The 19,696-nt window shown below is 53.2% G+C and overlaps 6 protein-coding genes across 6 annotated transcripts; 3 read left to right on the forward strand and 3 right to left on the reverse strand.

Annotated features, from left to right (window-relative positions):
• Window positions 1-374: 374 nt before the first annotated feature.
• Window positions 375-1,499, reverse strand: CTRU02_203706 (uncharacterized protein; the record flags this gene model as incomplete). The annotated part of the gene is made up of 1 exon (XM_036722284.1): window positions 375-1,499. The coding sequence occupies one exon, from the start codon at window positions 1,497-1,499 to the stop codon at window positions 375-377; it is 1,125 nt and encodes a 374-aa protein (XP_036585889.1).
• Window positions 1,500-2,767: 1,268 nt separating this feature from the next.
• Window positions 2,768-7,103, forward strand: CTRU02_203707 (Elongator complex protein 1; the record flags this gene model as incomplete). The annotated part of the gene is made up of 5 exons (XM_036722283.2): window positions 2,768-2,958; window positions 3,210-4,150; window positions 4,201-4,983; window positions 5,037-5,379; window positions 5,432-7,103. The coding sequence occupies 5 exons, from the start codon at window positions 2,768-2,770 to the stop codon at window positions 7,101-7,103; spliced, it is 3,930 nt and encodes a 1,309-aa protein (XP_036585890.2).
• CTRU02_203708 (uncharacterized protein) lies at window positions 5,447-5,605 on the reverse strand (the record flags this gene model as incomplete). The annotated part of the gene is made up of 1 exon (XM_070204252.1): window positions 5,447-5,605. One exon carries the CDS (start codon window positions 5,603-5,605, stop codon window positions 5,447-5,449), a length of 159 nt encoding a protein of 52 aa, XP_070062015.1.
• A 232-nt stretch (window positions 7,104-7,335) lies between the features above and the next one.
• CTRU02_203709 (mitochondrial 54S ribosomal protein uL24m) lies at window positions 7,336-8,557 on the reverse strand (the record flags this gene model as incomplete). Its single annotated transcript, XM_036722285.1, has 2 exons — window positions 7,336-8,061; window positions 8,120-8,557. 2 exons carry the CDS (start codon window positions 8,555-8,557, stop codon window positions 7,336-7,338), a joined length of 1,164 nt encoding a protein of 387 aa, XP_036585891.1.
• Window positions 8,558-12,432: 3,875 nt separating this feature from the next.
• On the forward strand, window positions 12,433-13,534 carry CTRU02_203710 (GTP-binding protein RhoA (Ras family protein); the record flags this gene model as incomplete). The annotated part of the gene is made up of 5 exons (XM_036722286.1): window positions 12,433-12,500; window positions 12,649-12,676; window positions 12,854-13,051; window positions 13,139-13,273; window positions 13,376-13,534. 5 exons carry the CDS (start codon window positions 12,433-12,435, stop codon window positions 13,532-13,534), a joined length of 588 nt encoding a protein of 195 aa, XP_036585892.1.
• A 3,037-nt stretch (window positions 13,535-16,571) lies between these two features.
• CTRU02_203711 (DNA polymerase) lies at window positions 16,572-18,384 on the forward strand (the record flags this gene model as incomplete). Its single annotated transcript, XM_070204253.1, has 3 exons — window positions 16,572-16,634; window positions 16,713-17,010; window positions 17,066-18,384. 3 exons carry the CDS (start codon window positions 16,572-16,574, stop codon window positions 18,382-18,384), a joined length of 1,680 nt encoding a protein of 559 aa, XP_070062016.1.
• Window positions 18,385-19,696: the final 1,312 nt, after the last annotated feature.

Consider the following 19,696-nt stretch of genomic DNA (forward strand, 5'->3'; position numbering starts at 1 on the left):
GACTTCCGTATCGCGGACAACAATGCTTCTCAGTATATTGAACTTTTGGAGGATGCGGCACCAGGAAGGGAAAAAAAAACTACTAGCGTGGGGCCAATCAACATTAACAAAATCACCCTGCAGATTCGGCTGCCGGGGTTCCCAAATAACCTAACGGTGTTGATGATCTCAGTCCTACTAGGGCTGTAGTAATACCCACATCACCGTTCACAAGTCTCCAAGGGGCGGCTGGGCCTCTGTCCCCTTGAAAAGTAATGGTGCAATTTCTTCGTATCGGACAAGGACTGGTCTTGCTCTCTCTCTCTCTCTTTCTTTCTCTCTTTTTTTTTCTTTTTTTTCCCGTTCCCGCTTCCCCTGTCCTCTCCCCTGTCCACTTAGAGCAATACTTTGGTCGCTACGCTGAGCAACCATGCTGCATCCTGCCAACCACCCTCGTTAGCCTTTGGGGGCGGAATCCGCTCTTCCGGGGTGTTGGACACGCCCTCAAAATGCCGTGCCGACCACGAGCGGAGCTCCTGCGCCTCATCAGCCTCATGTCCAAATTCTCCGTCTTCATCATCTGTCTCTTCCTCGTTTTCTTCAACCGCAAATAGTGGCCACCCCATGACATTGCTAATCCAAGATGCAGCACCTGCTCGTTCACCTTTGACGAGCTTTCTAACGGCCGCCTCATCGTCTTGGGTAGTATCAAAGTCGAAAGCCTCGAGCTTCTCGTCCAAATTGACGAAGTCGGGACCGGGAATGACGTCCTCACCCTCATGGTGACGGGGAAAGTATCCCTCGTCCGAGTGTCGCTCCATGGGCGTCATCATCTGGCTTCGCGGGCCTACCCTACTGGCTGACCGGCTTCCAGGACGACTCGGACGAGCTGAATGTGTATATGCCCCGTCCATGTCGGCAATACTACCGCGTCGGCTACCACGCCGGCTCGCTAACTCCCGCTCGCGGGCTAGTTCTCTCTCGAACGCCTCGTCCTCGCCATCACGCATGCCTGTCAGGCTCGTAGAGCTCGCCCTCGAAACCAACCATGCCTGGCCCTTGAATTCGCGGCTCTCGTTACTGATAAGGGCGCCAGTTCGCAGAAGCCAGTCACTGTCGTCGGGATCCCGGGCGGCTAAATCATCCTTGCGCCGGCGTACCGTTGGCGATGTCGTTCCGGAGACGGACTTTCGGTAGTGGGCTTTGCGGTCGTTGGCGGCGGGAGCCAAGTGGGTAGCGGATTTGCTTTTGGGCAACTCGGCGTGCGGTACGGATGCGCGGCGAGCTTGGGAGTTTGATCGGGCCGGTGAGCGAGTCAGGAGGCCCGGCGTAGTAGGAGCAGATTTGCCCTGCAAGTAGGAGGTGCTATGAGCGGGCGAGATAAGGTGATCGGGAAGGGCGTCATCGTCCTGGAGGGGCAGCCTCGAGGTGAAGGGAGCGAGAGAGAGGTGGTTCAGGTTTGTGCTGGAGCGGTTCTTACGACGCGCCTGATTCGCGTACTGCTTATACGCCTCCTCCATTTTCTTATCTTTAGTTTAGACTGTCCTTTTCAAAGTGTCGTCTGGTGAGCCAAAAAAAAAAGGTAGGGTATTGATAGAAAGACGCGAATTGGCCAGCAAATATGGGAATGGCAGACCAAGGGTATAAATGAGTAGATTTGGTTTGGACAGGAATATGCAAGAGTTCGGGTGGTTTCGCTTGGTGCCCTTTTAACAGCGAAAAGGGTTGGGAAGTACTGGGAAAGCTTGTTGAGGAATGAGAAAGGGAAAGGAGGCGTCGGCCATTGACGGAAGACAGACAGGAGAGAGCTACGCCGGGGACATGCGAAAGCATGCGCTAATGGCAAAATCCGGGGCAGAAGACTTTTGGGCGCTATTACCAAGTGGGAGCGATCGGCTCGTCTGTGATTTGCTAATGGGGTCCTGCGGGGAAGGCGATGATTGGACGCATGATTACGTAGGCACACTTGAAGGGCCATCCCGTCGCCAATTGTGCTCGAGCAACGTATGCGATTGATGTACCCTCATCATGCAACCCCTCCACGGCATATGCCAATGGCCTCTGCGTTGAAGCCTTGCGGCAGTTCTAGGCCTTCGGATGCTTCAACGTGAGCTCACTTTAGCACCATTTTGCGAGACACTGTTCATGCGGACGGCATTTTGTCAGGTGAGGTCGGTGTGCTGCCGGAACATTCCAATGCGAACGTTGCGTGGTTGTACAGCGTCGAGCAAGATGATTATTGAGTTTTTTCATTTTCCATTCGTCAAATGTGTGACATCGGAGGTCGCCGTTACCAGAAGCTTCATTTGTATAGCCCGAAGCTAAGAAAGAGCCAGAGGGCATGAAATCTTTCTCCGGGAACCTCAACTGAAGCTGTGGGCAAGCGGGAAGTTTGTGGCTTGTGGCGGGAGGAGGCGGCGCTTTGCTTGAAGCACCCACTGTCAAATGAAGGAGAGGGGCAAGGGCCACAGAGAGGACTGGGAAAGGAGTGACAGCTTGGGCCCCGCCAAGCCACACAGGTACCAGACGGCGTGCAACACTAGGGCGAGGTACCTTTTAGTGTGCCCGCGTAAGGCCGCGCCGTCGCAATTGAGATTTTCAGCATTAGAAAAAAAAATCGTAGTATCAGAGAAAGTGAGGCGGGACAAACGACTCACAGTTCAACTCGCAGTCAACTTTCATTCACCCCCACCGGATGAACTCCTGGGCATAAACGTTTATCGGCTGACAAATTTTTTATGCTTGGGAGCTGTCGTTTTTGAGAGTAGAAGCAGAAGCTCTAGCAAACATGCGGAATCTACGCAACATTCGATTCAGCGCCTGGCAGCAACAGGTGCAAGATTCATCGGATGCCGCCGTCACCTCGGCATGCTGCTGGGACCCCGCCAAAGACGAGGTTCTCTGCACCACGGGGCCGACCGAGACGAAAGCCACCATCGAGCTGGTGAGGCTGTCAGACCACCAGCAACAACAACAAATGTGTGGCGCCATTTTCCCCCTTCATTCTAGTTTTGTTTCTATCTTTACAATGCAACCCGTTTCCCTGTTTCACTACTGGTCATCCGCTTATTCCCATCACCTTTGCGCATACCTCATCGTCTATTCTTTCTGAGCCAAGTGGCTAGAATATCTTGTTTTTTTATGAGTTCTCGAGGTGCCTGCCTTGAAAGTTGTAGCAAGGTTGTGTGTGGGTGCGAGCAATGGACTTTAGACTAACATGCCGTATGAAGTAAATCCCACACCGTCGCGAGCTGGGATGCGCCGAGCCCGAGCCCAGACCTCCCCGCGGATAGGATAGTCAGCCTCCATCACTTCAGCGATACGCTGACGACGTGCGTTATCCTTGAGGGAGGAGACATCGTCACCGTCCAGGAGGATGACGGCTTTGGGGGAGACGGCAATGTCCAGATTGAGATCGTCGGCTCCATTGACGCCGGCATTGCTGCGGCGAGATGGTCGCCTGACGAGGAGTTGCTCATCGTCGTTACCAAGGAGGGCAATGCCGTCTTCATGGGCCGTACGTTTGACCCCATTGCCGATGTTCCCATGACGGCCGACGACTTGAAGCTTTCTAAGCATGTCTCTGTTGGTTGGGGTAAGAAGGAGACGCAATTTCAGGGAAAGGGTGCCAAGGCGCTTCGCGATCCGACGATTCCTGAGAAGGTTGATGAGGGTATCCCCAGCCCAAATGAAGACGGAAGTGCGGCTGTGAGTTGGAGGGGCGATGGCGCGTACGTTGCTATCAACTCTGTCGCTGGCGGCGCGAGGAGAGCTATTAGAGTGTATTCCCGTGAGGGCGTGCTCGACAGCGTGAGCGAACCCGTGGATCATCTCGAGGGAGGCCTCAGCTGGAGACCGTCGGGAAACCTGATTGCCGGTATCCAACGCTTGCCGGAGAGGACGGATGTTGTCTTCTTTGAGAGAAACGGCTTGCGACACGGACAATTTACACTTCGCTGCGCCGATAGCCCTCTGAGCGAACACGACAAGATTCGGCTAGAGTGGAACTCGGACTCAACTGTGCTGGCCGTTGTCTTGAAGGACAGGATACAGTTCTGGACCATGGGCAATTATCACTGGTATCTCAAGCAGGAAGTGCCGTTGACGTCTCCATTTGCTGGTCTTTCGTGGCATCCCGAGAAGCCTCTGCGACTCGCTGCCGCGACATCAGGTGGGTTGTCCCATACTGTCGTGGAATACCATTACTGACGATATTTCAAGGAGGCGTAAACGTTGCCGAGTACATCTTCACCGTGGCCCGTGGCTCTTTGGACCCTCCCAATGACTACGGAGCCGTGGCCGTGATTGACGGGCAGACAGTGAAATTGACCCCTTTCCGGACGGCGAATGTCCCGCCGCCTATGGCTTGGGCGGAACCAGAGTTTCCTGCGAGCGTGATTGACGTCGTTTTCGATCCAAGCAACTCACTTATGGTCGTGCTTCACCGCAAGGGTCTTGTTGTCTTCCAATGGCAGACGAAGGGAGACCGGTCAATTCAACCCAAGGAACTGGCAAAGATTGCTTTTGAGGCGGACGAGACCAAAGTACCCCTCCAGATTGTCTTTTCTGGGCCAGCTGAGTGTCAGATTCTCTTCTCCGCAGAGAGTCTGATGCTTGAAACGTATTCGATCGAAGCACCGTCACTTAGTCTCTCCAACAGCCTTCAGCTGAAGCCCACGGAGACGATATCTTCCATTTTCAGCTACGAAGGTGACTCAGGGGTTGTGGCTGTCGCGCAGGACCGCTCGGGTAAGCTGTACAGACTTGTCAGCAAGCAGGCCCCTGAGTTGCTGGCAACCCAGCTTTCGACTCAGCTCCCTTGGTGTGAGGTTAGGGATATCAACGGAAGGACGGTCGCTCTAGGTATGACTAGAAACGGTCATCTCTATGCCAATTCGAGACAATTGGCGAAGAACTGTACGTCGTTTGTTGTCACACCTGCGCACATTATCTTTACGACAAACAACCACTTCTTGAAGTTTGTGCACTTGGTGGACCCCGAAGGTAGGTTGCATTATTGCTCTTACTCAATTCGAAGATTACTGATTGTGTTGAAGAAATGGAGGTGCCCGGCGACGATCCAGAAATTGACGAGAGATGCCGCAGCATTGAGCGTGGCGCTCGTCTGGTGACCGCCACGCCGACCAACATGAACCTGGTTCTTCAGATGCCGAGAGGAAACCTCGAGACCATCTATCCCAGAGCCATGGTTGTCGCTGGTATCAGACAACTCGTCGACGAGAAGAACTACGGCAGGGCTTTCGCCTTCTGCCGCACACAGCGAGTCGACATGAACATACTTTACGACCACCAGCCTAGCCAGTTCATCTCCAACGTTGGCCTTTTCCTCGAGCAGCTCAAGGACATTACATACATTGATCTGTTTCTCTCTTCGTTAAGGTCTCTTTAAGCTCTTTACCACATAAAAGGACCTGTGCTTACCGTTTGATAGGGAAGAGGATGTCACTCAGAGTATGTACAAGGACACGAAGCGCACCAACAAATCTGCACCGGAGCCGGCAGAGGCCTCCGCAGACCTGTCTTCCAAGTCCAAGGTCAACAAGATCTGTGATGCCATCCTGAAGAGCTTGCAAAGCAAGAAGAGCACAAACCTACAGAACATCATCACCGCCCATGTCTGCAAGGACCCCCCAGCCCTCGACGACGGTCTCACCTTAGTTTCGGAACTGATGCAGGAGGACGAGAAGCTCGCGGAGCGTGCCGTGGAACACATCTGCTTCCTTGTTGATGTTAACAGACTTTATGACAACGCTCTCGGCCTTTATAACCTCGATCTCGCCCTACTCGTCGCTCAGCAGTCGCAACGTGACCCAAGAGAGTACCTCCCCTTTATTCAAAACCTGCACAACCTCCCTGACCTACGCCGCAAGTTTGAGATCGACGACCACCTCGACCGCAGAGCGAAGGCCCTCACGCACCTCAAAGCGCTTGACGCTTTCGACGAGCTGCAAAAGTACGTCACCAAATACGCCCTGTATCAAGAAGCGCTGGGCTTGTACAGATACGATCAGGCGCGGCACCAGGTTATCACGGGCCTGTATGCGAGCTACCTTGAATCCAATTCTAAATACCGCGACGCCGGTCTGGCGTACGAGACTCTGCAGAACTTCTCCAAGGCGACGAGCTGCTACCGTGCAGCCGGTGTGACATCCTGGCGCGAATGTCTCTTCGCCGCGCAGCAGCAGACGCCCCCGCCTTCAGAGGAAGCATTCGCGGAACTCGCATCGGCGCTGGCCGATGCCCTCTGGGAGGGCAAGGAGTACGCTGCCGCAGCTACCGTCCACGCAGACTACCTCGCCTCTCTCGAGACGGCGGTGAAGTGCCTCTGCAAGGGCTATCACTTCGCCGAGGCCCTCCGCCTCATCGCCCGCGAGCGGCGTGCAGACTTGCTCCTGACGGTCTTTGATAATGGTCTTGTCGAGGCGCTGAGCAGCAGCACCGAGTTCCTGGCAGACTGCAAGGCACAGCTGCTGGCGCAAGTGCCCCGTATTGCGGAGCTCCGCCGGAAAGCGGCCGAGGACCCGTTGGCCTTTTACGAGGGCGAGCGTCCTGGTGCACACGGCGATATCCCTGATGACATTTCCGTCGCAGCCAGCTCGCGCGTTAGCACCAGCGCCAGCTTGTTCACTCGATACACTGGCAAGGACGGCAGCGTCGGGACGCTGGGCACCGGCGTGTCTCGGGCGACGAGCAAGAACCGCAAGCGCGAGGAAAAGAAGCGCGCGAGAGGTCGGAAGGGCACGGTGTACGAGGAAGAGTACCTCGTCAACAGCGTCAGGCGTCTTGTCGAGCGCGTGGAGGGCGGTGCAAAGGATGAGGTTAGCCGCTTGGTGTTCGCACTTGTCAGGAGAGGCATGACGGAGCGCGCGAGAGCCGTGGAGGTGCTGATGGCAGAGGTTGTGGAGGGATGCAAGGCGGCGGTCCGTGAGGTGTTCGACGTCAAAGAGGAGGCGGACCGCGAGGCGGTTGTCGGGCCTGATGGGGAGATGTGGACGCCATCCGGAGCGGATGCCGTCTTGCAGGAGCATCTCGATGCGAGAGCCAAGAAGTTGGAGCCGCCTGTTCTCGGGGCGTTCCAGAAGCTGACACTGTTGGGATCTTAGATGGACAGTTCAGGGGTAAAGGGTTTTTTAAAAAAGAAAAAGGTCACGAAAATATAAAAATAGACATAGGTTTAGATGGAAAACACAAAAATCCAATGAAAAGGAATAGACCGGCTTTTGAGTCTTTTGTCTACTAAAAGTACAATATTGCACATTTGAGATTCTACTTTGGCTGTTCATACATGTTCTGACACCCCCTCCCCAACTTTCAAACTCGTCGCTTGGCCAACCTCTATTGAGGCGGCGGTTGACTTTCCTTGGGCGCTTCCGTTGATGGGACAGCAGAATCTAGGATTTGAGGGGTAGGCGTGGACGAAACCTCGGACAAGCCGGCACCGTTGAGCGTCCTGGCCTTGTTCCTTGCAATGACTTCGCCAATCTTCTCGAGCATATCGTCCGACATCTCAGGCTTGCCGCGAGCACGACGGGCGTCACGCTGCTGGCGGTTGAACTCCTGCAGCGGCGTGCGAACGGAGGCGACTGTGTCAGCCGACATGCGCTTGAGGGCCTTCTTGAGGCTTTCCTCGTCCTCCTTGCGCTGAATGTATTCGGCCTCGTGACGGGTACGGAAGCGAGAGTACTTGTTACGTAGCTCGTCAATGACACTCTCGGGCATGGGCGGGCGAAGGAGGGTCGGGACAAAGGTCTGGGCCTCGACGTCGATAAGCTTCGTGTCGGCAGGCGTGTCCTCGCGGACAGCCTTTTCCCGCTCGGGCCAGGGGATCGCAATGTTCTCGCCGGGGATGTATCGCGTCCAGGAGTGCCAGCCGGAGTGACGATCCCACTTGACAGGGCTACGAGCGATGGCACGGACAACGACGTCGCGGGCGGTGCCAGTTTTTGGGTCGACTATAGGGTGAACGAGGCGGATTGCAGAGATGGGGATGTTCATCGCTGCGTTTTGCGTGGGAGGTGCCTCCATGGCTTCTTGGAAGGCTTCGGGAACAGACGAGGTGATCTATAGCTGTTAGTTAGTTGCCGTATGACCAGGGGAGTCTATAAGCGGACCCTCATACCTTTGCAATGTTCTCCAATGTCACGGTGCCGTGCTCCTTGTTGATGCTCGCGATCCGGTCAATCTTGCCCTTCTCAGGACCCTCGAGAAGAACAACACGGTCCTTCACAGCGAGGTTGAGGTACTTCCTGCCGCCAGCCCAGGCGCAACGGGCCTCGACCTCCTCGGGCTTAAGAGCCGACTGGCGGCCCTGACGGTTGGTCTCGATGGCGCCCCAGTTGTCGAAGATGTCGCGGCGCGGGGCCACGGGGCCGAGGTCCCATTTCTCACGGCGAGCCAGACGGGAGACCTTGATGTCGTGGTTGAGTTCGTCCAGTTGCTGACGCTGCTCTCTGAACCGCTGGCCTCTCTCCTCGGCCTGCTGGTAGCGTGCCTGCTTAGCTACGCGACGTCTGACTTGCTTCTCGGCCTGGGCCGTGCGCTTCATGAGTTTCTGCATCGTGGGCAGATGATGGGCGGGTCGAAGCCGCCAATTGACTTATATTATTCAGTTCTCGCGTTCGTACAAGCTTGATAGGTGTTCGAGGGAGTATCGGTTATCGAGCTCGGCCGGAGGAGTGGCTCGGTAGGAGCGTCGAGATGCTGGCAGCCGCGGTGGTGCTATCGACGTCCTTGAATTGGCGATTTGGAAATTTCAGACTGGAGTCGGGAGCTTCCAGGATCCCTGCAGCTGTCGCCGGCCCGCGGGTGCGTGCTCTTCGGAAAATCAGATCAGCCGGATTACCGGGATTTCCTTTGGAATGGAACTCCACTTTCCCAAAGTTGTTGTCACCATCCCATTTTCTCGGTGCCAAGGATGGATTGATGGATGATTGGACAACCCCCACATCCCCCGGCTCAGGGGAGATGGCGGTAAGTATCCGCTGCAACACTTGGCTGGAAGGGATTATTTGTCCCAGTGCGTGTGAACATCGGTGCTTGGTCCGAAAGCTATTTGACGGGATCACAACATGTTTTGGATGACGAGGCACAACGCATACTGGGAATTGGCTAAATGTCTATCTTCAAGTTTTTCGCAATTTCCCGTTGTTGATGCTCTTGCATTACTTTTTTTTAAGGCCCCCCAAGGCAAATCCAAGCCGACGGGGTCGTCATGCAGGATCTACGATGATCCCTCGTTCGTTATCCCAGAATAGTTATGGGAGGAAAACAAACGCCGGAAGGATGCGTGGGGACGGCAAGAAAGGATATGGATGCCGAATGTCGTCAATTCTTGCCTGTGGCGCCTCGTGATCATTTTCGTGTCTTTGTCTGAGTAGGACACAACCTCGGTATGCATCGGATATTCTCACTCGGTTTGGGCCAACACTGAGATTGTCAGAGAACCTGGTCTGGACGGTGAATATTTTGCGTTGATGATGCCACAGACAATGCAATACCCCCTTGCCCATCCGCCGTGGCCCGTTTCCAAAAAGGTCGAGAGGCGAGACATTTGGACGCCCTTAAACTCTTGTCAGTTTCCAGCCCCAAGTCGGCACGGCTGCTCCCTTCAAAATGCCCGGTAAGGCGGCTGTTGAATGACATAGGGTTGTAAGTGCGCCTTTAGGATTCAGTGCCGCAGTCAGTAGCATGTCACGGTTACAAACGCGCAGCAGTCCACCAGCCGAGTCTCCAGTTCGACGCACAGTCCCTAGACGCAAGGTACGATGTTCGGTACAGTGGCAGGGGTTGAGTCCTAGATTCAGGACTTTTTTTTTTTTTTTGGTACTAGGTATGCGGCACTAGAAGTGTCCAGCAAGGCGTCATCCTCAGATACGTACCGCCTTTATCTGTAGATGTAAACGGAAATACGCAGCTTATTGACCTCCAGGGCCTCCACGCATCACCCTCCAAAGTGGGTTTATATGCACAAATGGCTGGAGAGCATGTAGGTGTGGCCTTGGAGCTTGTACAGAGCTAGGTCACTCTCCATCTCTAGCTTGGAGGGTCTGCAAACAAACAACACAGCAGATTGCCTAGACAGCGTATCACCGTCCAGCTTGTCTGCCCTGGCGGCTCCTAGTGAATCTTGACCGCAATGTGGTGAATCACGGAAATAGAAAGCATGACCAGGACTTAGCCGACCCAGCTAGGACATGTGGGTGCTGCAGAAGGCGAATGTCCTCACGGATTCGCCCTGCCTTGAAAGAGGCGGCGCCATGCTAACATGTGCCTAGTCAGCTCTACTCCCTCAGGAAGCAGCGTTAGCTCCCGGGCTGAAGCTGTGGCTGCGACTGTCGCTGTTGGTCCTGGATATGGTGATTGATGACCGTTGTCGCCGTCCTGGCTCCTGCAACGGCTGTGACTGATAATCTGACTGTGCCACTGAACATCTGGTTTCAGCCCAAGCTTGGACCCTGAAGGCAGCGATCTTTGGAGGGGGTTGTTCCCCCAAATTGGATTTAATAGTTTATGCTTCAGGAAGAGGCGGATCTGCACAGAACATCAGCGTAAAAGGGGTCGACGTCAAGGCATAGGACGACAAAGGACTTGGTATCAGGATTATGGGTTGAATCATACAACGCCTGTACATCTCTTGCTTGTGTAGAGTGTACCGTGCTTGTCATGTGCCTGCTTTCGTCCTGTCGGCGCCGGTGCCTAACAGAACGACATGTCCTTGATAATTCGAAGGAACAGGACCAACGGGGCTGTGGCCGAAGAAGACCCGTTGGAAGATTGCATAGATGAGCAAATAGGTAGGCCGGTTAGTATAGCGATACGTACATCTGAGACCTGAGACCAACGTCGTCAGCTCGGCATTTAAAGCTGCTTTGTTCGTCACCAGGTCCCTTCATCACGAAGGTCCACTATTACTATTGTTGCACCTCAGTCTATACTCCAGATCCGAGCTTGGGGATCAACCACAACAGTATACTCCCCGTCTTATCCTATCTCACCATTTCCTAATCTGCCACACGTTTGTCTACCTCTTATCCGGCTGCTACCCACGGATACCGACCCAACAAATCGGCAGGGACAGCATCTCTACCGACAACTGTTAGTGCCTGTCACAGCACTCTGAGGATATCAGAAGCAGCCCGTCATAGTGCATATCCGCTGTTGTTCAGTGGGTGAGATTCCCACAAGGCCACCAAGACAGGGGCACTCTAGTGGATGTTGCCACCCAATTGAGAGGTGAGGGGACCCCCCAGAAGCCACCCCGCCCCCTGTATCCGTAACGGCCCCTTCAATCCAATTTCGCATTTCAATTCGCCTTGTTTGGCTGCCTCAGGACACCGCTCCCCTACCTTAATGAGAAGGACACGCGCGCACTCACCCGCTTACCGGGGCAACACAAGTACTGATTGTATGCTTCTTACAGCAAAACGATACTTACCAATCTTCTCGTTGTAAAAATAAAAAATAAAACCTACCTGGAGAGGGTAAAAAAAAAACAAGGACGCGGCACCCAGCCCGGCTCCCTCATCACACTCAACTGGCCAGACAGCCCCATCTGGTCACTCTTCCAGTCCAGTCGTCAGCGGACGAGCCAGTCAACAAGTGAGTCTAGTCCAATCCAACCCCGTCACTGTTACCGTCGCTCTGTTATTTCAGCTGGGAAGCACACACCACTAACCACACAAATACGCACAGCACAGCCCGGTACACACCGTACCTACTTTCATCCTAATAACAGGGACCACACTATCAGTAGAACAGGCTCCGCACTTCTCTTTCCTGGCCTCTCTTTTCACCTTCCACTCATCTTGTCCAAGCCAACACCTACTGCCCGTTCAGTCGTCACCAGTCTACTGAGGTATCCGTAAAACCACCGACTCAGTCCAAAAAGAGGGCAAGAATTTCATTGTAAAAGACAAGGGCCCAAAGAAAAGCGGCCAAGAAGAAGCCAGACTACCCTATCGTGTTGCATCTACCTGCACCCAAGGCACGGTACTTACCCACCTGCCCTTGCCTTGCTGTACTTTCACCCTTCCCTACAAGCCCAGCCTACCTCCTTAGTACCTAAGCCTGCGTCTGCGCCTGCACCCTGGGCTGTTAGGTTCCCCCAATCTTTGTCCCTCGTACTGCTGGTACTGACACTCCCGCCTCGCTCCTCCTCTCACACTCTTCCCTCCCGCCCTCTTCTGACACCCCCCCCCCCCCCCCCCAACACAAGCCTGCCTGCCCTGCTGCTGCTTGCACGTCGTCAAGTGAACTCCACCTGCTACTACCTTACCTTACTTCTACCCATCCCATTCTCTTCCACCTTCAGATTCCCCCTTCCGACGCAGCTCTTCCTTCTCCATCTTCTCCGCCAACAAGCTCAACCTCACCAACCGACCACTACTCAATCCGCCTTTAAACGCACACTCTCTTACACACACATTAGACATCATGGCTGAAATCCGCCGAAAGCTCGTCATCGTCGGCGACGGTGCCTGTGGTAAAACCTGCTTGTTGATGTGAGTATCTCTGTCTCTTGTCTCTCCCTCTCGCCTCTTTTCGCGACCACCATCCTACCATCGTCGCATCAACGCCGATAGGGGAAAAAATATAGACATGCACCATTTCGCATTTGTTCGAGACCTCATCGCGCTGACTTCCCTTAAGTGTCTTCTCCAAGGGTACCTTCCCTGAGGTAAGATCATCTCCTCGCCTGCCGACGCGGCCTCCGCCTCCTGTTTTCCGACACGACCAGGCCGAGATGCTGCATCGTTCCATCAACGTATCAACCACGACCGCTTGAACAAACGATGCCGCACCCGCCCTTCATCAATCCGTTTTCGATTTGCGAATATTCTAACACCTGGATTAGGTCTACGTCCCCACCGTCTTCGAGAACTACGTCGCCGATGTCGAGGTTGATGGCAAGCATGTTGAGCTGGCCCTTTGGGATACGGCTGGCCAGGAGGATTACGACCGTCTTCGCCCCCTTTCCTACCCCGACTCCCACGTCATCTTGATCTGCTTCGCTGTCGACTCCCCCGACTCCCTGGACAACGTTCAGGAGAAGGTACGATGATTATTTTTTTTATTTGCTAATTTCGCGGGTCGCGTCCCGATAAGCAACATTCGTTAACACGTGCTCTGCTTCCTGTAGTGGATCTCCGAGGTTCTGCACTTCTGCCAGGGCCTGCCTATTATTCTTGTCGGTTGCAAGAAGGATCTCCGCTACGACTCCAAGACGATTGAAGAGCTGCGTAAGACCAGCCAAAAGCCCGTCTCCCCCGAGGAGGTAAGCTTATCTGCCTACTGGGATACGAACGCCTCAGGCATTTCGTCATGCCGGCGGTATCTCAGCCCCTCACATATCAAGACATGCTAACAACCGTTTCAGGGTGAGGAAATCCGCAAGAAGATCGGCGCCTACAAGTACCTTGAGTGCTCGGCCAAGACGAATGAGGGTGTCCGTGAAGTGTTTGAGCACGCTACCCGCGCCGCCCTGCTCTCCCGCAGCCGGAGCAGCGGCAAGAAGCACAAGTGCATGGTTCTCTAAATACCCTCTGGGCGAACATCCCAAAACCCTTTCTCCCTTTTCGACCTCAACCCCCATTTGTAATCATCAAGGTCCCGGTCACCATTGTCTTTTCCCAGCTCTTCGGATGAGAAAGGGTTTGTGGTGGCGGTCTGGAAGGCGGGGCAACATCTGCCTGCATAGGTTCTCGGAATTTGGAGTTTTGCTCAATCATTGTGTCTCATAACAAACCTGGCACACATTGGTCGGCGTGTCACCGTGTCTGGTTCTGCGGGGGTTCCTTTTTACTGAATCCATTTCTCCTTGCCGAACGGTGACGGGGAGAAGCAAAAAACAGCTAGCCACGACCCTACAAAAAGCTGCAAGGAAGATGTGGTTCAACCATGGTTGTCTCTTCTTTCTTTAGTCATACGGGAAGGAAGGGCTTGGTGGCTGGCATGACCGGCAGCTGCTGGGTAACGATATGGACAGTGAGTTGTTTGGTGACTTCGGGAACGGCGGAATGGCAACGGTTGATTTTTTTAGCTGTGGAAACGGCGTGTCTGGCCGAATTATTGCAACGAAGCCCGGCTACATCATAAATCTTGTCGTGTTTTTCTCTTATGACGCCTCGCAGCTTTAGATGGCGGAGATGGACATGTGTTACTTCTTGGCCGCTTCTTCTTCTCTCTTGTCGATTCTCTCAATCCAGGTCTTTGATAACTCACTTCGATGCCCCCTTGATGCCATCATGATGACCGCTGTTCTATCCGAGACTTTTGAGATACACGAGTGTTACTCAACCAATAATCCAACGATCTGTCGTGTTGTCATACTCACGTGCAAAGGATCATCAGAGATCGGATGAAAACACAGGGCAGCCAGGCACCACCGCTCTCATAAAACAGAAGGACGATGAACCAAGTAAGGTAACCCAGGCAACACGTAAGATAAAGAGGTGTGTTATTGTGAGGGGGACGCCATTAGAGTTTGGTGTAACTTGCATTCTGCCGGATACCCCATGACTGACTGCTGCGATACTAAAGATAGGGTAATGAGTGCTTCCAAGGTGGATTCATTTGAGTATTGAAAGCAGCAGTAGTAAGGTTGCAAGGTGGTGGCACGTTAATTATGGTGCCCCGCCTCATGATAAAAGGGACGGCCCTGCTCGTAAGTAAGAGCTAACATGTCACTGAGGAAGACATGACGCGATTCGAATCTTATCAGGCCGAACACTACAAGGATGGCATTGGGGTATTTATTTGGTTATTTGGTTTGCTTCCTCGACAGAGGTACTAAGGGTCAGGCTGGCGGACGTCGTCTCTAAGACTTCGTCTGTGGCTGGCTATTGAGAAAAGGAGGTACACTTTGAGATAAGCTAAAGTTCATCGTTTCAGAAGAGTGAATGCTGCCCCCGTTTGACGTGCTCAGCTCTGCCCGTGCGTCGAATAACACGAAAGATGATTTGAAGGAATGTGAGGGGTCGTCAACTCTCGCCTCTCGTCGTCCCATAGGTTCGTCAATACATCCATACATCCTCACGACTCGGTGTCACTCCCCAAGTCAGACTGTGTTACTGGCGATGCAACAGATTTAAGCAGGGCAGGTCTAGGAGAAGTCGAGTGTGGTTAGTAATATGAAGACAAGGCCGAGTTGTAGGGGGCAAGAGCTGAATCTTGCCGGATAGATGTTGCCGAATAGAGGAGAGGTAAGGGGAGGAGGGGAGAGGCTTACAGCTCCGCAAGCCGAGCAGGTCTTGGAAGACGAGGCAGTGGCGGCGCCGCACTTGGGGCAAGCGGAAGTGTGGGCGTTGGTGAGGGGCTGCATGTTTGCGTGTTTTGGTAGTCTGGAAGACGGACGAGTTTAGTGTTGTGTGTAAGAGACGTTGGGTTGATGTGTGTGTGAGGAAGAGAAGGTGCGAACTTGGGAAGAAGTAAACGGAAAGCGGGGTTCTTTTTATTCTCCCATTTCAGACCTCACGTCTCTCGCTACCTGTCTGCCTATCCACGAGGCGGCCGTGGGCTGGTTGGCCTTGCCTGTGACCAACGCAGAACTACAAGAACTACACCACACTACCTCTGACCAACCCTCATTGTGAAAGTGTCTCTTGAAGTGGAGAGGTGGGGAGGGGTGGGAATGGAGCATGACGAGCTTACGGACGGGCTGGGTAAGGAACCGTCATGCGAGATGGACGCCTTCTCGTTGGCTGAGAAGATTTGGGGGTCCTTTAGGACGTGTTGGCGAGTGAAGGTAGGCTGGGCTAGGCCTACATAGGTGACCTCACGCCCCTCCTTTCAGGTCTGGGGCGGTATTGGTTAGTTATCATACGTTCAGGATAGGCCTTGGGTCGAGCAAAGTAATGGTCGTTTTGTGTGGTGCGGGCGGGCGTGGAGCGTGGTGTGTGGGTAGAAGAGGCAGGAAAGTAGCGCGAAGTTTAGGCTGTCAGGCTTATGAAGAGACGGGTTCATATCGGATGTGTCCACTAGTATTCACGGGTAGGGACGAAATGACAGGTGCAATTTTTTTAGAGACACACGATCACGTCTTTGCAGTGATGTCCAGAAGTCCCAAAAGTGAGGCGGCATATGAAACAGAAAGGCATGTGGATGATAAGGGTTTGTGGCTCAAAAGAGCGCTTTGCAGAATTGGCAGGAAGAGTCACTGAGTGGTGGAGAGATATCTGCACCTTCTGCAACAAAGCAATAGCAAGCCCCCGAAGGAAGGGCTATTCGCTTTCGGAGTATTATGTTTTTCGATGTTTACCCACTCGGGAAGGTTCATACTTCGACGGTACCAAAGTAGCGCGCGAGAGCCCTGCAGGCACTGGCTTAAAGAGAGCGGTAAGTACACCTGCCCCCTCGAAAAGCGGTCATCGGTGTGGGCTGTCAGTCGGGTGACTCGGCGCTAGACGAGAGATAAGCTACCGGTTGCACGGGCTCCCTCTCCGCCGCTGAACCATGCCCTCCCCGAACAAACTACCACCGAACGAAGGCCGGAAAGGCGGTGGGGGTTCGCTTTGATCACTACCGTCTATCTGCTTTTGTTCTATTCGATAAGACTGAGTTATCCATTTGCTGAAATGATGGATTTACCGAGAAAGCGAGCCCCCAAGAGGAAGGACGACCGAATTATTCTCCACTTCGTACGTTTTCCCGTTCATGGCTCTCAGTGGCACACCTTTTGGAGCCATGGCATGTTCATGTGTTAAATCCCTTCCCAGGACTACGACTGCTTTTACGCCTCAGTATACGAGAACCGGGATCCGAGGCTCAAGGCACTGCCCCTGGGCGTGAAGCAGAAAAACATATTAGCGACCTGCAATTATGTAGCACGCCGGCGGGGCGTCAAGAAACTCATGCTTATCTTCGAGGCCAAGAAGATATGCCCTGATCTTGTCGTTATCGAGGGCGAGGACCTGACACCCTTTCGGGACATGAGCAAGACGCTCTTTGGGTTCTTGAGGAGGTACTCTTGGAATGATAAGGTTGAGAGGCTGGGATTTGACGAGGTCTTTATGGGTGTGTGTGTGCTACCTTTTGCTTTACCCCTGAAATATGACTGATAAAAATTCAGATGTCACGGATATCATCAACTACAATATGTTCTGCCTCAACAAGGCGTCTCTGTCTGAGTCGTTTATCCACCTTTCGAAGTTGGATCCTGAGAAGGGGTTCACCTGCGACATGGCACACGTTGCAGGATGTGCCTACGGGCCACGCGCCAGTCAAGCAGGTGTTGACGATCCCAATTACGTGCGATTACTTCTTGGGAGTCATTTGGCTTTTCATCTGCGGATGAAGCTGGAGGAGGAATTCGGTTTTACGGCTTCCGTGGGGGTCTCGACCAACAAGCTCCTGAGCAAGCTCGTTGGTGGCGTGAATAAACCACGAAACCAGACCACACTTATGTCACTCACCGATTCTGTAGTTGAAGAATTTATGGATGCGCACTCGATCAGAAAAGTTCCCGGAATCGGGTTCAAAATGTCGCGTATGCTTGAATCTCGGTATCTTGCGGTACAACCGGGACCGGACGACGCGGACAGAGAGACCTCCCCTCTGAAAGTTCGCGATGTGCGAGTTCATGCTGATACCGCACCCGAACTCTTGGAAAAGCTGCTTGGTGGCCCGGGAGCCGAGCGCGGCGTTGGAGATCGAGTATGGGGTCTCCTGCACGGCGTCGACGATACCGATGTCAAGGATGCGAGTGATATACCCTCACAAATTAGCATCGAAGACACATTTAAGGGATTAGAGACAATTTCTCAAATTGAGAACGAACTGAGAAAGATTGCCGCATCCTTGGTTAGACGCATTAGGACAGATCTTTTGACAGACGACGGCACGTCAGATCAGGGAGGCAAGAGATGGGTTGCACATCCTAAGACGCTTCGACTTTCTATACGATCATGGCCTGCTGAATCTACTCCGAACTTTCAACGTATCTCCCGATCTCAGCCTCTGCCTAACTTCATCTTCAGCCTCAAAGACACCCCTGAGTTCATTGCAGAACGGCTCACAACGGAAATACTTCTCCCTACAGTCAAGAAATTTCATCCTGCCAACCATAAGTGGAATTTGCAGCTCATGAATGTTTGCGTCGCCAATATGGTTGCCAGCGGCAGCGAGGCAGGCCCTGGTGTTGGTCGAGACATATCTGTCATGTTCAAGCGGCAGGACGACGTGCTTCGGCAGTGGAAGGCCGACACTGCAATATTAGAAGATGACCAATCAATCTCCGATGAATCCATGGAAGGAGCGGAGTTGATGGATTTTGAGGCTGGTGATTCTTGGGAGGATGGCCAAGAGACAGTGCGGTGTCCGCTTTGCGGACATTGTATCCCTCCTTTTGCTTTGGCCGCCCATGCTCGTTACCACGACCTGGGGGAATGAGCCAGTTTCTGGGAATCCTCATTTGAGAAAGACACTCAAGTATACACCCTCGTCGGCCTGGCTGTTGGCCAAGACGTCCTCATCTTCGTCATCGCTAGAGAAAACTTCAGATGTCCAGTCATCGGCCGAATATCCATCTTGCTCATGGTCCGAGTCGTATCTCGACGAGGTTGTTCTGATACTGTGATCTCTTAGACCAGCCTCATCGGATCTTACGGTTTTGCTATCGACATTGTTGGAGGTGGCAATCAGACTGATGTGTATAGGATTGCGCTGCGAGCACGGCAATGTACCGTTAATACCGTTGGGGTAGTTTGATCTAGCTCTTTCCGCCGCCATGTCATAAATCAAGGCCGCTTTAGGCTGCGACAGGCGAGGTAGGCGTTTGTGGCGCAGACGAAAAAAACCCTTGCAGGCATTCCAGACGGAGTGGACGATTTCACGTGCCATGTTGCGGGGAGCGTTCAACGTGAACACACCGTTACTTGCTTGGCAACGCATAATACTGCTGGCGATGATGCTGGGTTTTTATGAATCACACCTGCAGATCGCTGCTATTTTCTGGGTTATGGGTCAAAGGAGAAGACTACGGGTGATTTACTTCGAATAACGCATAGATTCGTAGATACCGTCCATGGCTGAGCTGTCCATGGTAACTGGAAAGTTTGTGGGTGTAAATAGAGACTGCACAAACACAACCGTGCCAGAAGAAACAGTGGCTTAAAACCACTAAAGCAAACATTATGATGAAATCTCCGACTTCCTTTGTCGGTGTATATTCTTCAGTAATGATGCGATGCGCATGATGATGGGATTAGCAAGGAGCAACTAGGACGCAAGGAAGCAAGGACTCTGCACTCTTAGCTCCTGACGTTCAAGACGACAACAGAAAATGACCAAAAGGAAAAAAAAGCCAAACACCGGTTGTATGACAGTAGCGCCGACTTCTTCTGAATAGACGACACCACTGTGAACAAAAATAGAGTTGGCAGAATTAGAACGACAGGGCGATGGCAAACGGGACGGGACACGACCAGTTGACTGGGTCAAGATCTCATTGGAGCTATGGGGAGTTTGAGCTTCCAGAAGAGGGCCGAAAATCATTGCATTAGCGTCTGCAAGTATCCGCGGAGGGTGGCTTGGGCCCAGACGTTCCAGGCAGTAGCCGCCAATCAGATGGTGTTAACTGGGCCTTAGAAAGGGCTTTTAGGTAGTTTATTGATAAGATTGCTCCATATCCCGGGAGCGGCGTCTGTGACCCTTGTGATGCACTACTTCATCAATGAACAGTGTCTGTGTGTGACATGACGGC

Source organism: Colletotrichum truncatum (genome assembly GCF_014235925.2).
Source record: "Colletotrichum truncatum strain CMES1059 chromosome Unknown Contig_0002, whole genome shotgun sequence".
NCBI classification, from domain to species: domain Eukaryota; kingdom Fungi; phylum Ascomycota; class Sordariomycetes; order Glomerellales; family Glomerellaceae; genus Colletotrichum; species Colletotrichum truncatum.